Source organism: Corvus cornix, chromosome Z, assembly GCF_000738735.6.
Source record: "Corvus cornix cornix isolate S_Up_H32 chromosome Z, ASM73873v5, whole genome shotgun sequence".
In the NCBI taxonomy this organism is placed as follows: Eukaryota; Metazoa; Chordata; class Aves; order Passeriformes; family Corvidae; genus Corvus; species Corvus cornix.
In genome coordinates, this window is record NC_046357.1 from 36,847,090 (window position 1) to 36,865,536 (window position 18,447).

Sequence of the window (18,447 nt, forward strand, 5' to 3'; positions counted from 1 at the left end):
ATGGTTTGGGGTCTACTACCAGCTCTTGCCACCTGGTAAGTGGCCTGGTTTTATGTTTGTTTGCTTGTTTTTGTAGAGAACTGGCCTTCCTTCCTCATTATTCCTCAGTAGTCAGTGGGTTCAGAAAAGAATGAACTCCAAAAGCAATGGGTACTCAAGCTTTATTTCAGCATAGAATGCATTAAGGTAAATCTGAGCTACTCACCCAGAATCTGTCCATTTTCATGACTTTTGGGGGTTTTTTGGGGGGTTTTTTTGTGGGTTTGTTTTGTTTTGTTTTTGGGTTTTTTTGTGGCAAGAGGTGGTCCAAGCCCTGTCATTACATAATATTTTTGGCAGTTCCCCAGAAAGTCATAATATGATGTAGCATATGCATGTAACAGTTCTTGACCACTCAACAAATTTAAAGGCTGCTGCATCTAAGTGAATGTTGCACTTACACATAACTGTTAGGAGGCTCCAAAATATGACAGCTTCCAGATGTATGAACAGACTGATCCCTTTGTTTAGATTATGCACCACAGCTGATGCCTAGATTAATGCTGGCTGGACAAAGCTATGGGAGATTTGTCTGGTTTCCACAATGCCATGTTTATATTTGTTGGATTTTTCCTTCAAAACTGACCTCCCTGTGACCTATTGGAGCTGTGTCCACTAGGATGTTGGTTTTAATGTGTCTGCAACTACTTTCCTTTTGGTGTCTCATGGAACATGTTCTCATTTTCCCAATCCTGGACTATTACACACAATGTTTTTAACTTAACTGTGGATTACCTGCTTCAACCTGTAAGCACTCAGGTAAAACCATGTTTGTAAAGTTCTTTGCCACACAGCTAGTTTGTTTTGTTTTTTTTTTTTTTTGATCAATTAAAACAGCATTTTGGTTATAGATCTTGTGGGGCTGTTACTTGTCAGGTATTTTCTTCTGTATATAGAATAAAGTTCAGTCCTTTGCACAGTGCTTTTTCTGTCTACAGAGGATGGTGTGTATATACCTGGCTGTAGCTGCTCTTTTTCAGAGTTCAGCAGGATCTGAAGTGCAGAATTTTACCAAGAAGTTCATTCTTCTTTGTATATACTGTACAGTTATATGTATTTTCTCAGCCATCCTTATTTATCTTCAGTATTCATCTTATTTGTTTTCAGTATTTCAGCCTTTGGTTCTTTTAATTTCTCTGATCTCTCCTGCCTTGTAGCATGCAGGAAGTCTTGCCCCAGTTATGTTTGTGAGTTACTCTTCCTGGGAAAACCTGAAGAAATCAGTTAAATTTCTTAAGGTCTGCATGACCTTAACAAGACTCTATAACAAGAGGGTAGTCACCTATCAGAGTTCAGAAAAATTAAGATGTACAACTTTCATTAATACTTAGGAAACCATGTAATTTTCTACTGTTGATGCTTTGCTGGAGTGGCAGATTCCAAAGACGATGCCTCATGACAGAAAACTCAGTGCTTTAAAGTATGGTATCTGTGCTGAGAATGCATGCCATGTTATAATGGCCACTTCATTTCTGTGCCCATGAACTAAAAAGAATGGGAAGATATTTTACTCCAGTTTTGCATAATCTGTGCTATTTTATTATCCATTCAGATTGTGCCAAATATGACTGATGAATACCATATACAATAAATTATGTTCACCCTTGCTGTTAATTGAGTGACTTTTGACTTGGAGTAGTTTTTCATTGTACAATACAGTAGAAATAGACAGAGTGGAATTGAAAGGAGTAACTTCTAATTCAGAACTTAAAATATTTTTCTTGATTCCTTTTTTTACAGTGTAAACTTAGTTTAATATCTGTAAATACAATTTACTTGTTCTTGGTTTTGCTCTGTTACTTTCATTTACTGTCACCTCAGTTACGATAAACATAACTGATTTTGGCAGCAGTAGTTTCATGAGGTAGAAAGTTCTTTATAGAAACTGCTGACCATATACATGTTTTGATGTATGGAGAATTTTAATTTTGGTTTTTAGAATGAATGTCTTGGCTTTGACTTCTGCTTGGTTTTGGGAAACTTAGTTATTTCAGTGCTTGAACAAAATATACAAGAGGTAAGGAAAAGAACAGAACCATAACCTGACTCTTTCTGCAAAGGTGCTGCTTCTTTAGAGAATTCTACTGAACCTAATTCCAGCTTCAAATATACAAGTAATCATTGTGTATTTGACACATCTGTATTTTGCTCATGTGCAAGCATGTGTGCAGTGTTGTACACCCGTATACCTGAAGCTGGAACTCAGTCCTTAAACTGTAATACAGTCTTCTTTTATTAACAGTGAGATAAATTAAAAGAAACAATCTTCTCTTGTTTACCAGTATGATGCATTTCTGCTTTTCTGTCAGTAATCAAAAGTTAAGTGCAGCAAACTAGAAATGAGTACTGTTGAGTCAAGTTGTATGATTTTTTTCCCCTGTTAAATCATTGCTTAAGGGCTTCTGGCCCCTAGCTCAGGAATCCTGCCCAAAAATGCCAGATGTATTACACAGTCAAGTATTGCAATGTAAATAGTGTTCTGTGCCATGAGAGCAGGGTGGTCCATCTCCTAGTCAAAAAAAAAAAAAAGAGGCAGAAAAGGGGAAAATCCACATGCTCTGAAATAAACAGTAGTTGTAGTGTTATTTCTGGTTTTGGCTGCACAACCAGTGTTTTGGAGCTGAAAGAACACAGATAAATTAGTGCTTGGACTGGTAGAGAACTGAAACTGAGATGCTAGAAAGCAAGATGTGTCTTGGCTGAGGGTCTATAGTTTAGTCAAGCAGGCAATGTAATAAGTAAAATATTAAAGTAAAGACCGTTGCTGACAGGCAAAACCTGTTATTTTACCTATTGTGAGCAGCAATCTCTTGCACATGGAAGCAGAGTGGACAAAGGATGGGAAGTTGGGAAGGCACAGACATAGGGATCCTCTTGACCTCATGTTGTGACTGGGTATGTTACTGGACCTTCTGAGCATAAACATTGCTGAGCTGTTCTTGTTTTTAATTAAATCCCTTTGCTGTATATTAACAATAATTTACCTTCCAGTGTGCTTATCTTATTCAGATGCAGTGGATATAGAAGGTTTATTTGCTCATTTTTCCATTTTGTGTATGAACATGCCATTTCATAACATTTAAAACTAGTTGAAAGAAGATTCCACAAATTTCACCTGAAAGGAAATTGCCAAGGGTGATGCCATAATCAGATTTACGTTTTGGTTATCTGACAAATCTGTGAACTGCCATAGCTTCCTTGGGTGTGTGCAGAGGAGAAGGGGGTTATAGGAACTTACTTGTATGCGGTAAACTGTATTTAAATAGCTTCAGGAATGTAATCCCAATGCAGATCTTGGTGTAATCTCTTCAGTGTGATACTCAAAAGAAAGATGCGCTTTAGGGACTCAATTAAACATCTCCCTTCCTGCTGACACTATGATAGCATTAAAAAATTCCTTATCCATTACGACTTCAATTTTTTTTCTTTCTAAGTTACTTTTTCTGTAATGGTAAAATAAGTACTTAAAGAAGATACTTTATTACACCAATTCTTCAGGTGACTATTTCCTGGGCATTTTTCCTATTTGCCTCTCAACATGGGCCTCATTCTGATTTCATTTACACCAGTCTTCACTGACTTTTCAAAGGGTTCCCGTAGTCAGAAGAGAAGAGAAGCCCTTGCCGTTTAGAAGCTGATGCTGTTTAAGCAGTAGATAATAGAAAATGCAGTATTCTAGTGGAAATTATTAAGATCAAGAAACAAAAACTAAAACATGTTTAGTATGACTTCCAACTGTAAATAAAAGGTAGAAACTTGAGAGACTTAGAGAATTGTGAGCAGGTGTAAATATCTATTAAACTGCTCTTTCTAGAGATTTGGGGAAATAGGATGACCTTTTTCTTCTTTTTTCTCCTTTTTTTTTTTTTTAAATAGGCTACAGTTTCACATGGCTTGCAAAAGAAATCTTTCTCCCTTTTTGTTTCCCACACCAATTGATTTATCATTTTGCTTGCAAGCAGACTTAGAATGTTAGGGCAGGAACACACTCACTTTTTTCTCGTAACTTTTTTGTTGCGGACCGAAACCAGTTGACTTGAATAAATTTTTCTGTGGTCTGAATGAAGCCAGCAACGTGGAAAAATCTTGCCATTCAGAGCCGTCTGAATGTACATTTCAGCCACACAGTAAGCTGTATTGGTAGGCAGTGGACTGCTAAATACAACCATTTTTCGCAGCAGAGAGTTAGACAGGTGATTAGCATAATTAGCACAGAGTAGGCTATACATATGGTAATGCTAAGTGTGTAAATGCCAGCTGCGGTGTAAAATTTATGTCAGGGGTCGACAGGGCTGTGCGAAAGTATTGTGTTACAGCTGCAGGTCAAAGCCTCCATTGCTCTAGCCCCTTTTCTCTTGTCGGTGAATGCGCTAAACAGAAGAGAAAGACAGAAATATAACAGATAAGGCTTTGATTGAACAGCCTGGTTCTGTGCAAGAGGGACTTCTCTTAAACCCCCTTCCCTCCCCCCCACCCCCCCCAATTCCCCCAAAACTACACATGAAATACAAAAGTCCCGGTCTTTCATTATAGATTTTATTTTGCATCATGCCAGCTATAAAAATGTTGCAGTCTTTGAGTGATGTCATTACGATGGGATGAGGGGAATCTTGCTGGGGGGAGGTGGGGGAAGTACAAGGTGGGTAATTATGCTTTAAAGAGCAAAAACAAACAAAAAACCCCTTTAATTCACCTTCTCCTTTCTGGAATCCAACCCTTTTTTTTTTTTTTTTTTTTTTTTTTTAATGTCTCTGTTACTTACTGCGCTTAGGGGGGTAGGAATTAAATAGTCTTGAAGGTGACAGCATTAAATGTAATAAAATCTCAACAGTGCAACAATCTTGGAGCTGCATGACTGGTTTTAGACTAAGTGCCAGAAGTTCCTCTGTGGTTTTGTGTGTGGGTTGCTACACTTATTCCCCAGGTTCCTCCCACCTCCTAAACCACTAAATTCTTTATAAATTAAAAATGACTAATACGGATTTCTTGTTTTAAAGGAACGCAGCGTTGAAGGGTACACATCTTTTTAAGCATTCGAGGGGGAAATCGGTAAATCTTTTTGTTGCTGTAAACTGTTCATTCATATATTTCACTTGCAATTTCCTCCCTCCTCCCTCCCTCCCCCCCCCCCCCCCCCCGCTTTTGTATTTTTTTTTGTAGCCGGCTATAAGCAGTGGTGGTGTTGACAGAATATAGTTCACACCACACTGACCTTGTGATGAAACTTCCTCACAGCCGCAGGGGGTCCTTATGAATCGGCCCCTAATCCAGCTAATCCCGCTCGCAACAAAATCATGAAAGTGGCTCCCAGCGAAGTGTGTTTCCCTGCGCAGATGCCGCGGGAAGGAGCGGCGCTGGGAACGCACCAGCGCCTCGGGGCCGGGGGCGGCCTTTGAGCGCGGCCCCCCGGCCGGCAGGGCCGGCTCCTGGCGGGGCTCCGGGTGGGACCCGGCCCGGGACCCCGCCGGGTGGCTCCGCTCCCGGCCCGGGCCTTGGAGCCGCCGCCCGTCCTGAGGGAGCGCGGAGCGCTGCCCTGGGCTCCCGGTAGTAAAAAACCACCAGAGTGGTGGTTTGGGTCAGAGTGGCCCAAAGCAGAAAATGAGAGCCATGCCGAGGGGTGCGCTCGGCGGTTTGTTCGGCTTTTTTTCCCGGCCCTTCCTGCTTCATCATAAACATGGCCATATGGTCGCACACTCAGGGTATCTGATGGGAATCCCTGAGTGCATCCCGCACAAAGCGAGACGAACTCTGTCCTGCTCAGTGTGAATGGCCAGCGAGCGATGAAAAATGGGCTTCCTGACAGATGCAGCACGGCCTCGGGAGCTAGTGGCCAGTAAGAAATATCGAGGTGGGGGAAGCTGTGACAGGCAGCAGGTTCGGTGCTGGGGGGAGCGCTGACCTGACCTGATTGTGTCCAACAGTGAGAGCAGTTCTGCTTCAGTGCAAAGCCATTCAGAAGGAAGCTGCTTAGGCAACAACAGATGGTACAGCAAGCAGCTGGTAGGGAATACTTGAAAGGAACTGTACCCTGTGTCATGACATGTTCATTCCTTTCATTTTTCTGTGTTAGTTTTGCCATCTCCTAAAAGTGCTATTTAGGAAATGGTATCCTCTAAAAGGTTCTGGATGCTGTTTGCATCTGTTTTCTGCTCCTTTAAAAAAAAATGCATTCAAATTTTGTGCTACTCCATGTACAGATGAAATTTGTGCTATCCCAGGAGTACAGATGAAAAGACCTAAAAATGCTGCTTTTAACCGCACAGGAAAACAATTACATATTTGAGGAAAGGGCACTGAGAGGTTAAATGAAAAGTTTGGCCTAGAGGAAAGCTGACTGCTGTGGAACAACACAGCAAATTGTTTGTAACATATTACCCAGCAGAAGCTCTTATTCAACCTAAAGCAACTTAAAGAAATTATATTCAGCTGTTTTGAAATCCTTAGCTTTAGACCTCGAAGCCCCTTACATACCCTTCTCAGCAGAGCTCCTCTAAACTTTGCGACTTTCACGTACTGAGGATTTTTGCCTGTTATGAAATGTGCTTGGCTGTTATCTTAAATTGCTGAAGAATAAAAATTCGGCTTGCTCCTCATGGAGTATAAACTCTTACATGACCATAAACTGTTGGGACAATTGCAATAATCTGTATTAGCTGATGAAGGTAGTTCCCTCTATATCTAGGAAAAAGCAGAGTCTAAGACACGTTTGCTACTATTCCTTTGCTTCTTGAGCCATAAAATTCAGTAGTTGGGCTTCTCCACTGAAAGCTGTGGTTTACCATGTCTTTGGAAGAAAGGATAGTTCGCTCTCCATGCCTATTCATTCCTCAGTTTCTTTGTTGGGATGGTCAACAAGGATGGCCGTTGTGACAGTGCTATTCTATAATGTGGACACCTGCCCAGTAGGAAATGGACTGAGACCACCAACTCATTTCACATAAGTTAGCAAACAGCTGTCAGATGGTAAACAACTTGTGGTCACTATTGTTCCTGGCTGGATTAGAAACGGTGACCCAGAGGTGAACAGCTCATATCCTGTTACCAAGGACATGTGTCACAGCTCAGTAAGCAGCCACTGCATTTCATGTTTAATTGAAAGTTTGAATTGCATGTACCAGTTTTGTACATTATTGTATGTTTCAAAGCTGGTTGCATGTTGGTTTTGCTTTTTATTCTTAAGTTTGTACTGTTTAATTTCTTCTTTTTGGTTTGCTGGTTTTTACCCTGCACTTTTCCACTCTCTCAACCTAGATGGGCACCAAGTAAGAAATCAAAATGTCTCATTTTCTTTAGCAATCTATCTGTTTTACCCAATCAAAAAGTATATTTTTCTGCCTATAGGTAACACAGATGTATACATGTAAAACTAGCTTTTAGCTGATTTTTAGAAAGAAAAGGTTTTAGATCCTAAAATTGCAGGGGAGGTTTCCCACTACAAGCAGTGGCAGCTGTTGTTGGGCTGTCTTCCTGAGTATGCAGACAGCTTTGTGCCCTTGTCACAGCTCTAAACTTTATCATACTGTGACAGAATGAAAAGGCAACTTTGATGTGTGTTTTTATTTTTGGTATTCATAATCATGTCAGTATTAATGAAATTTGTAACAGCAACACTGGAGTCATCCCCAGCAGGTGTGAGGAGTAACTTAACTTGTATCATATGATGACTTGAGAGATAAAAAGCAGCCTTTTGAAGTGCATTGTTGTTGGGTGGGGGTTTTTTGTTAGCTTTTTTTTTTGTTTGCATTTGTAGGTTTTTATCCTTTTTTTTTTATTTACTCCCCCCTCCCCCCCCCCCCCCTTGTAAGTAAAAATGAAGAACCTGGTGTTATCTTATTATCTTATTCTCAGTGTGACAGAAATGGTTTAGATGGTCATATTGCTTTTACATTTTCCTTCTCATTGGGATGTGAGCAGGGTAAGTGTGGAGTGTCCACCTGTGTGTTGGGGAGGGAGATGGTAGAGTGCAGCCTGTTTTAACCTGGGGAGGCACAACAGTTGCTCCATGTGTGCTATACAGATAAAGAAACATGTATTCAGCAAACGCTGTGCAAGAAAACCTAGACAGATATAGTATGCAATTTCTGACTGCCTCTAGTCTAGTGCTGGCACAGATCATGTCTAGTTACATGATTAATATGATATTTTTTTATTGAGCTGCTGCACAGTCCACTGAATGACCATGAAATCTCTTTAAGATGCTGATTGTTAACCACAGTGTTCTAGCTCCTGTAAGCTCACCATTTCTCAAGAGATTTTTTTGGTAGCTCAGTTTCATTCACTTTCTGTGAAGTCTTTATTTTGCATTACCTTTTATAATGTAATCCTGATGGATTTATGAGAGCCAACCTTAGCATCATTAGATACATCAGATGCACGATAGATAATATCTCACAGTCAGTAGTTAATACATTCAGAGAGCAACCATGTAAACCAGTAGCAATTCTGACTCTACAAGCAGAAGGGATTTAAAAAATTTAAAGAAGTGGACATTCCAACCAGTCCCATTTCTGGTACTGACTAAACTTGGACTTCCAGAAGGTGTTTTGCACTTTCTCACAACAAATGGTTTGCCTGTCGGGCCTAGAGAATGATAGTTCTGAGGAAGGTGCTGTCTTCCCTGCTCTTCTGTCAAGATGCTGACTAAAACTGTCTGTGTGCAGAAAAACTGTACTCTGTTGCTGATAAAGAGCAGCACAGACAAGCTCAAACATCCGAGAGAACATGAAGACAGAACTCCCTAGAGAGCAACAGGAAGTTTTAAATCAAAAGGCCATTATTTTTCTGTGCCCAGTAAGAGGCAGGATAGTCTTTGTATCTGCCATAGAACTTCAGCTCTGTATATCAGTTTCTTTATAGGAGGTTTCAATCCTGTGTAAGTAGTATTTGGCTGCTGTGTTTTTTTTCTTGTGAGGTCTTTGTTCCTTTATCAGTAAAAATGGAAATTGTCACTGGTGCCATTAGGTACTGCTTTCTGCTCTGTGGCAGGTGTGAATGCTTGTGATCCTGGTTAAGTTAGGGTGGGGAGGCGGAACTGTGTCTTGCTGGCTTATCTGTGTACCATTGTGATGGACTGAAACTAGCTTCATTGCTTAGTGTTTGAGTAACACAGCACAAAAAGAGACTCCATGAGTAAGTGGACTAGAAGAAAGCCCATAAGAGTAGTCAAAGTTGAGGGAGATGGGCTGTGCAGGGTGTCAGGGAAAGAGGTATGAAGTCCCTTTCTGGTTCCCATCATGGCAGAGAGAGGGTGCTGAAGAATGAGAAGGCAGGGTGGAGGGGTGATGTCTCTTCTGCTTGTAAGTCTGGCATCTTTCTCTCTACCTTGCTGCTTTTTGGGTTGATTGGTGAAGGCTCAGTCCCAGGTGAACATGTTCAGATATTGTTCTCAGTCTTCGTATATGGTCACTGAGTCATAAGGGCTTTTTATCTCCTATACCTCCTGTTGCAGTGATAACAGGTATTGCAAATTGCAGAGATTCCCTGCTTTGGCTATTGCTCAGGCTATAAAGTAAGCTCTGTAAGGGGTACTTACCCATACACCTGATTCATAAAAAAGGCTGCATCTTCTGAAGAGATAAAATAAAAACACTGATTGTGTGAGATATCCATGACTATTAGAGGTATGATTCTGTTGCTTTGAGCTGTCACTGCCAAAAGGTTGGGCTGGATTGCTCTAATACTACACATTTACAGTCCTGGAAAATAGTTAAAAGGTGGTGTTTCTCAAACAAAGCAGAGGTGTATCTGCCCTCAGGTGCTCAAATGGAAGCACCTTAAGGTCCATAGTCTTCAGAAGGGAGGTTCTCCAGAAAATTTTGTGCTGTTCATGAACCTAAACTTTGTCCCAAAAGAACTTAGGCTCCAAAACCTGTAGGTATTTGTGGAAAACTTGGCTTTGGTTTTTCAGTCTGTCCTCCACGTTTCTAGGCAAACATTTTTATCCCAAATGTTTGTCCCCCAGGAATGTTCTTTTTTAGAGAGAGCTTGCTGTCTACTAAGCTACTGGTTGCGTGGTTGTGCACAAGGTAACTACTGAATGGTTAATAGAGGTGGTGTTCATGTCCAAGAAAAATAAAGAAACCTCAGGCTGTATGATGCAATTCCAGTAACCTGAAATGAAACATTGTAAGAAACTCTGAAAAATAAGTATTCCATGCCTTTAGAGCCACCAGACAGTAAATTAATAAGCAGTGACTTCTGACTGTCAGTTATGGTGTGATTTAGCATTGATCTCTAAGTGTGACAGAGGTCAAATTTACTCCTCAGACTACTTAGGTGTGAAAGGGACTGCAGTGGTAGATTCCAGACTTCTTTGTAAACATGTTAATGTAATGCCATGTAAATTTTGAATTTGGTTGTGAGAAAGGTGTAGGTAAGACTGACATTCTCAGTGGAAATGAGCACATGAGCTGAATAACAGAGGAACTTCAAAATGGATACTAAGTATCCATAAGGAAATGCATCAAAAACTGTGCCAATGAAAACAAGCACACTTTCATTCTTATGTCATTGAAAGGTGCATCAGTGTTATGCAGCAGTGTTAGTGCAAATGTACACTAGAGACAAGCAGTTTTGGTTTTCTGAGTGCTTCTCTCGTAAGGTGTACTGAAGCATTTTAATGTGTGATGACTCAAACACTAGGACTGTGGCCCCGGTGCTGGGTAATGGGATCTAGAGCCTTTCTAGATCCATAGGTTATGGATTCAGGTCTGCCTCAAGTTAAGGATGAGTAAAACTTTTTACCACTTGACAGCTGTTCATTGCTCTTGGGGCAGGGAGACACTGGTCCTTACGTGGTTCTGAGCAACCCCACATCCACAGTGGCAATTACTGCTGTCTTTAGGCTCTTGAGAAGGGCAAGGAACTCCCTTGACCAGCTTATGTTCCAGTTGGTGGGTGGGGAGGCTCAGGAGGAGCAGCAGGATGTTTCATGGTATGAGATGCTGACTTGCTCAAGGCAGATCTATGGTGTTCTGGTGAAGAGCTAAGAGGGAAGCCTGTGGATATCAGAGAGGGTGGGGAGGAGGAAGACACTTTTCTCTTCTCTGGAAAAAGCAGCTTTTTAACAATAACTGACACTCAGCAATAAGAGATGTTGTCAGTTACAGTGTTCCATGTTGAACAATGGCCTTCAAACACATCCTTGAGAATTAGAAACTGATACATTGAATGCGGAATAATGCCAGGACACTGGTGTTACTGCTTTGCTGGGGCGTTTTTTTTCCTTTAAAAGAAAAAAGTAGCAAACCATACAGATTGTATGGTATCTCATTTTTAGTAGGCAGACACCCATGGCACTGCTGGAAGAGTAGTGTACAAGCCATGAAACGCTGCATTGACCTGTTACTTAAACAATCTTTGGATTATGGGAATTTTTGCCACTAGCTCAGCTATCTAGGTACTTAGTCATAAGGAATCGTAATAAAGGCCTAGAATGCCATCAAGTGGCTTTTGCTATGTCAAAAAAGGAGAGTGATATGCGGATTTTTTCATCAGAATATTAAACTAAAATGGCTCTCTTTGTCTTTGATACGAAATAGAATTGGAAGTATATTTCTGTTAGTAGCATTTTGAGTGTAAAATATTGTCACCAAGCAGAAGAAAACAGAGTCCATAAAGGAAAACCACAAAACACCAGCACTTTGTTCATTGATATTTTCCATTACATCACTTGTCCTATGGTGTGGAAATACTATTATGACTATAATGCTTTTTTTTTCCTTACGAGTGTAAGGAATGAGTTTCTGCAGAGTGTGTGAGTCTTGCAAGTATTACACATATATCCAGCACAATGAGGCCAGAGGCTTCAGGTACATTTCTGTGACACTTTTAGTGGTTTCTCTCTTTAGTGGTTTCTCTCTTAGGTTTTTGCACCACTTGGGGATAATCTGGGAAAAAAAATAAAGCAACAAGAGGTTTGATTTTAAAATAACACGTTCAGCTAATTGTACTGATTGTGTAGATTTAAGATATGTGAGTATGGCAGCCTCCAGTGATCTTTGCAAACTTTTAATTGAAATGAATTGAAGAATAACAGGTAAAAACTTCCCTTTCATTGGTTTTTTCCTTCCCTTTTACTCTCTTTTACTTCTGATATGTTGAAAGGCCACTGATGTTTCCACTTGCTTCTGGTCTGTCCATATGTTTTAACATAATCTGGCTTTGCAGAGGAAACTTCTGTCAATGTATGTTTATGAATTTTTTGTACCTGACTGCTATGTTGTATAAAGTATTTTCAATATTTGGAGTTACTTTTACTATGTTTGGCTGAAGAAATGTAGATAACAAACCCATCAAAGGAATAGTTAAATGGTGTAATGCGTTAAGAAGAATGTGAAGCAGATCTGCTGCTGGGTTCTGGAATCTGTGCCCAGCTTCTTGGGTGGTTTTGCTATTCCTGGTTGAAATGTTAGAAAGGGGAAAAAACAGCTTCTTTTCTGGTGACTGACTTGTGTGATGCAATTTTGATTAGCTAGATCTGCCTTGTTCAGTGAAGTTAATGTGGTTTGATGGGACCTTGATTACGAAGCAATCATCTCTGTTGATAGTAAACAGTTAGTCACTTTCAGCAGAGATGGGAATGATGCCCTTTGTCTTGTTTGAAGTATGATTTGTTGGTTCAAGTTCTGGTTAAATTCAAAAGGACAGTGTGGGTGGAATGGGAGAGAATATAGTACTAGGAGCAGAAGTTTATGGCAGACTCCACAGTCCTCATAGCATTGGGTCTTTATTGTCTTGACTGGCGCTGAGACACTAAAGAGGGAGAGGGTCATTTTGTCGTTGAAGCACTTGCAGTGTAAAGGGTTATGAAAGAAAGGTCTGGTTACAAGACATACAATTTAAGATAACTCTGCTCCCTTACTTCCCATATTCCTTTAAGATGAAGGAAAATTCAAATATCAAGGACTACTGGTTTGTGGACTACTGTGGAAAGACAGCAGTGAGCATAAACATGGGGCTGATGAATGAAAGTATTTTTTAGAGTTTAAATCTTGATAAGAATTAACAATAGTTTTTTGTTACCATGCAAATGCAGTCTCAATGATAGTATGTCCTGTCACTGTAGTAAGAGTGATGTTAAAACATTCTAAAGGGACTCTAGGTAAAGGGGTTGTGTTTGATTTCTTTTTGTTTTGTTTTGCTTACTGTGTGCTGGTCTCTGCTCCATGGTATAAAGGAGATAATCCCACATGTGACAGGCTGAAAAAATTTGAGTGTGTTGTGGAAACACTTATTTCTTCAAAGAATTCTTGAACAAGAAATTAAGCAATGCTTCACGCCAGAATGTCTGTATGGTTTAATTGTTGAGGGTCTCATTCTGACAGCTTTATGCATGTAGGGGCCCAGCTTCTTGCCTGGTGGTCGTTTTAGCCCCAGGGGTGTTACGGGTGGGTTGAGGACCCAAGTGATTGAAAAAGTATGTCCCTGTTCGGGCTTGGGAATCTCATCTCCCACTCTGCCAACTGGTTACAGATCAGTCTTCTGTTTTATGGTCTAGGAAGAAATCAATATATATGCTTAATTTCTGCTCACACTGTTGCAGAACTAAACTTGGCAGTAATTCAGATCACCAGTGTCAAGCTTACTGGGACTGAGAAAAATGTAACAAATTAGACCAGATCTGTAGCTTGGACCTACATTTCTTGTCCTCCTCATCTGGATGTGGTCTTGATTCAGCTAACAGGCTGAATTAATTGACATTGCCTCCCACATGCTTTGGCTAGAGACACTACAGGGGAGGTTACATGAAGTATATGAACTCTAGCTGACTGGGGTTTTTGTAGAAAGGAAGACAGTGTTCTATTCTTATGCAATGTTTTCTGGCACGGCAAATTGTGTATGGCTCCCTCTACAGCCTGTCGACTCAGCAGTCTACCTCTGCCTCTTTTCTTTTTTTTCTTATTTTTTTTTCCCCACCATGTTTTAATATGGAGCACACTGTTCAGCTCATGTGGGTTTAGAAACAGATGTTGTACATGAACAATCTCCTGCATCACAGCGTGTTCAGCCAGGTACTGGGCCATTGGGGTAAATAAGCTGTAGACTGACCTTTCTGCTAAACTCAAACTGCATCTCCTTATATGAACTTGGCATTTTTTCTTTTTTTTATTTAAGGCTGAAAGAAATACTTCTGCTCACTTACTCTTTCCCTCTTCCCCCCCCCCCTTTTTTTTAACCAAAGAGAAACATTTGCCTTCTATCTTTGCCAAATTATTTAGTAGAAGAGTGTAAATTAAAGCCATTTATCTTGAAATGTGCTTTTGAGGCAGACTGTTTATACAAGTGTAAGAAATTGTAACACAGTGTTTCTTCTGGTCTGCCAGGTAAAGGTTTTCCTTTTTTCTTCCTCTTTTTTAATTTTTACACATGGGATATTGGTTATAATGTAGAAAAAACAGAGGCTCTGGTTTATGCATCAATATTTCAGTACAGTAGCAGTAAAGGTATTGTTATGCGGAATGTGGGGGGTTTTTTCAGAGATACTAAAAGCTGTTCCTAGTTTTAGAGTTACACTGTGATCAGTTTGAGAAAGAATAGGCCCCGCACAGTCAGGGTATTTTGACTGAAGAGTGCTCATCAAGGGAATGCAGAATAAGCAGGTACTGGCTAATACAAAGTGCTTAATATTTATCCATCAGTTGGTGGACGAGTGAGTCGGGAGTTAAATTACACACGGCAGAAGATTGGAGAAGAGGCCATGTTCAACCCCCAGCTCATGATCCAGACTCCACAGGAAGATGGTGCTAATGTACTAACAACAGAAGCACTCCGACAGCACCTTGACTCTGCGCTTCAGGCCAGCAGAGTACATGTCTATATGTACAACAGGTGAGGGGAAAATCAAAAGTTTTCTTGATCATCTGTAGCAACTGAAAAAGGGACACATGCTTTCCTCAGTGTGTTTTTAAATGGCTAGCACTTCTGAGCCTTTCCCATAGGGTTGTGTTTTGATTTGAGTGTCACTGGTTTCTGATAGCTTGACATTGTGGCATGATAGCAGCAATAAGTTGGCATTGAACAAGTACGATGGGGTAAATGGTGTTGGAAGAGATTCTGAGAGCACACATGTGAGCCGTGCTACAGCAGGCAGCATTTCTTTTGATGCACGCTGTAGCACGGAGGAAAGGAATGATGTCTGTGATCTTAAACCAAGAACCTTATGGATGGGATTCCTAACGTTGAACATCCTTCCATATTAGAGTTGAATTCACTTGCTAATATCATAATGAGGTACATAATGACTGTGAATAGTGGCACAGGTTAGTGTTCTTCCAATAGTTTGGATGTAAAGGGAAATGCGGATATGTTGGAAATGTCAGCAGGTGGAATAAGAGCTGCTTAGTAACATAGATAGCAGAGCATGCCTTAAAGATGAACATTGAAAGTTGGGAGTTGTGTGTTGCCCAACAAAGAAATAATAATGGTGCACCTTAGGAAGGTACCAGCACGGGGCTAGGATGCCTCCCTGAAAAATGGTTCTTTCAGGGTTACTACTTACACAGTGGTGTGCCTAGGAGTCCTGCCTGTGAGGCACAAAGCTCCCTGTCTTTCAGCAGATCTCAGCGCACCCAGCTGGTTCCTCCATGAGCTAATGCTAAGGCTCCAATTATCTTTTACGCACCTCCTGCCCTGTCTAAGTCCTCAGAAGCCATGGTAGTGGAAGTTGTAATATAGCTGAAGTAGGAAGGCAGAAATCTTAATGGTTTATTTTCTTCTGCATGTCTTGGTCAGCTGCGTATATTTGAGTCCTCTGAGCTGGAGGTGGCTTTTCTCTTACTTGTGTCACTGAGTGATATCTTCAGTCACAAGCAGTCTCATGTATTTCTGATGTATTTCAGAAATATTTCAGATGTATTTCTGTCCCATTAACATGTGTTGACTAGGCTGTACGTTCAAAAGCACCTCCCTTATTTTGGATGAGTTTTACAGAGATTATGAAAACAACTGAAACGAAGGTCTACTTTGTAATGACAAAAAGAAAGGCGAGGTCTTGTATATCTATTTTTTAATAACATTTGCCTTAATTGATTTGCTGCTTGAGGCCAGTATGTGTATATGAATGTCTGTTACGTTTTCAAAATAACTTCTCAGTAATTGTGGAAGAAGAAAATATTTGTCCTTCATGTTTCTTACAGACAGTGGAAATTGGAACATTTATGTTACAAATCAGGAGAACTCATCACAGAAGCAGGTTACATGGACCAGGTATGTGTAGCAGGCATTTAATTACAAGGTTTGTGTATTTTCATGATTCAGCTTGTGCTACTTTGATTATATTCTAGTGACTGTGTTTTTCTTCTTTCTGATTTTGACAGATCATAGAATATCTTTATCCTTGCTTAATTATCACTCCTTTGGACTGCTTCTGGGAGGGAGCAAAGCTACAGTCAGGAACTGCCTATCTATTGTAAGGAATTTTTTTATAACTTTCTGGTCTGACTCTTTTTAATTGTATAACTGTGTACAACTTTTCAGTTGCATTTCCATTGTTTATTCAGATTCTAATCTAACAGAAAAAATAAAATGTAAAGAGTAGTGTCTCTACATAAAAAATACGCATGGAATTTTTTGTTTTTCGTTTAACAAAAAGTTTAAGTGTTTCTATGAGATTATTTGTAAACCTCAATTTAAGTCCTCTGTTATTTTTCCTGTGCTGCTACCATGCAAATTAAAATGTAAATTCTGAATTGAAGTTTTAAGAATTTTATGCTTTGCTTTTCTTTTCCCAGAACAAACTTGCTTATGGTGGATTTTTTTCCCCCATAAAATACAAAAACAGTGATTGGCTGGGAATTTTAGACATAAGAAAATGTCTTGGGTTAATTCCCAAGTCTTCCTGAGGAATAAAGAACAAATCCTTTGCTTCAGAGATCATTAAAGAAACCATATAGTATCTTTTATGGGTGGTTTCTCACAGTTTACAAGTGTGATATTAGATGCCCTGAATTCTTTAAAGAGTTAATTGTTAATCCGTGCAGGCATTTTCTGTTAATTATGCAAGAGTTAGCATTTGAGTTATTGTTTCTGTCCTGGTTTGCATGTCTCTGCAAAAGCAATTTGCAATGGCCATCTCCTAACCTTTAGTGTACAGTTTTAGATGGGGAAATAAGGGGGTTTGTGTTTTCTGGTTGGGAGATTCGGAATAATGACTTAAGCCTGGTTAAGCAGATACAGTGTGGTTTGAACCACAGAATAAGGCAGTCAAAAGCCTTTCTAGTCTGTCAACATCACAAATTCAGAAGTGGGGGGTGGGAGATGTGACAGTGATAGTGGTGACAGCCATGGTAGCAGGAAAGCTTGATGGTTGATAGTCAAGCTGCCGGGGCATTTGAAGGAGCACAGTATTGTTACAGATAAACAAAGATCAGTTATATTGATTGATTACATTTGCAAGATGATTATTAGACTAGCAAGAAGTAATCTGATACTATGAGAAAGGCTTTCTTTCCGCAGCCCCCTCTATTCTTTCCCTCTCCCCTCCCCCCTAATTCTTTGAAGCAGCAGTTGGCTGCTTTTTTGTTATTTAGGTTCTTGATAATTTGTTTTGCTTTGTTTGTAAGTGAAGGTATTTTAAACCGGTTTTATAAGATAACTTTGTAAGAACCAAGTATTTTTGTTAAAGTTACAACTGGGCTGCAGGAAAAGTACATCAACAAATCTAATTAAAGCATGCCTTACATTTTATGAAACAGCCTTACCAGAAAAGGTTTTAATTTGTAGCAGAAAATAACTCAGTTATTTGTTCAAATATGAATTTTAAAGTATGTTTATTTCAGACCTTCTTTTGTCTTTTTTTCTATGTGTCTTTTTCTCCTGGTTGCTCTTTCAGAGGGAAGCCTCCTTTGCAGTGGATCAACTTTGACCCTTTAGAATTCTTGGAAGAGTTAAAGAAAATAAACTACCAAGTGGAGAGCTGGGAAGAAATGCTGAATAAAGCAGAGGTTGGTCATGGTTATATGGATCGACCCTGCCTGAATCCTGCTGATCCCGATTGCCCAATCACAGCTCCCAATAAAAATTCCACCAAAGTAAGTTTGCTTGTCGTTGTGCATGTCTTTTCAAGGGAGACTGGGGGGTGGGGAAGGGTGGGGGGGAAGGTCAAACAGAATAGAAGAAAGTACCATTTTCTTCCAAGTGGTACATAGTTTGTATTCTTGCATGATGTAATTTTTCTGGTCCTGTTACCTGCTTTTAGCTCACGGTCATACATTTTGCCTCCTTGTGTGATGCAATGCTTAATGCTGTGCATTTAGAATGAAAGTACAGTTCTCAGCTATGCTGTGGCTGTGGCACTGCAGTGATGTGGCATTTCAGTGAACCGGTGCCTCAGACAAACAATAGCCGCTGCTGGAACACAGCTGCTGCTGCCCACCCGTACCACGCTGCAAAGCCTTGCCTCAAGTAGCA

The 18,447-nt window shown here is 40.2% G+C and overlaps 1 protein-coding gene across 1 annotated transcript in view; it reads left to right on the plus strand.

Moving 5' to 3' along the window:
- Positions 1-18,447, plus strand: part of PTCH1 (patched 1) — a 74,498-nt gene that overhangs the window by 17,343 nt on the left and 38,708 nt on the right. The window contains 4 exon segments of the mRNA XM_010403736.4: positions 14,679-14,868; positions 16,176-16,245; positions 16,356-16,447; positions 17,870-18,068. Coding sequence (XP_010402038.2) covers positions 14,679-14,868; positions 16,176-16,245; positions 16,356-16,447; positions 17,870-18,068 — 551 coding nt within the window.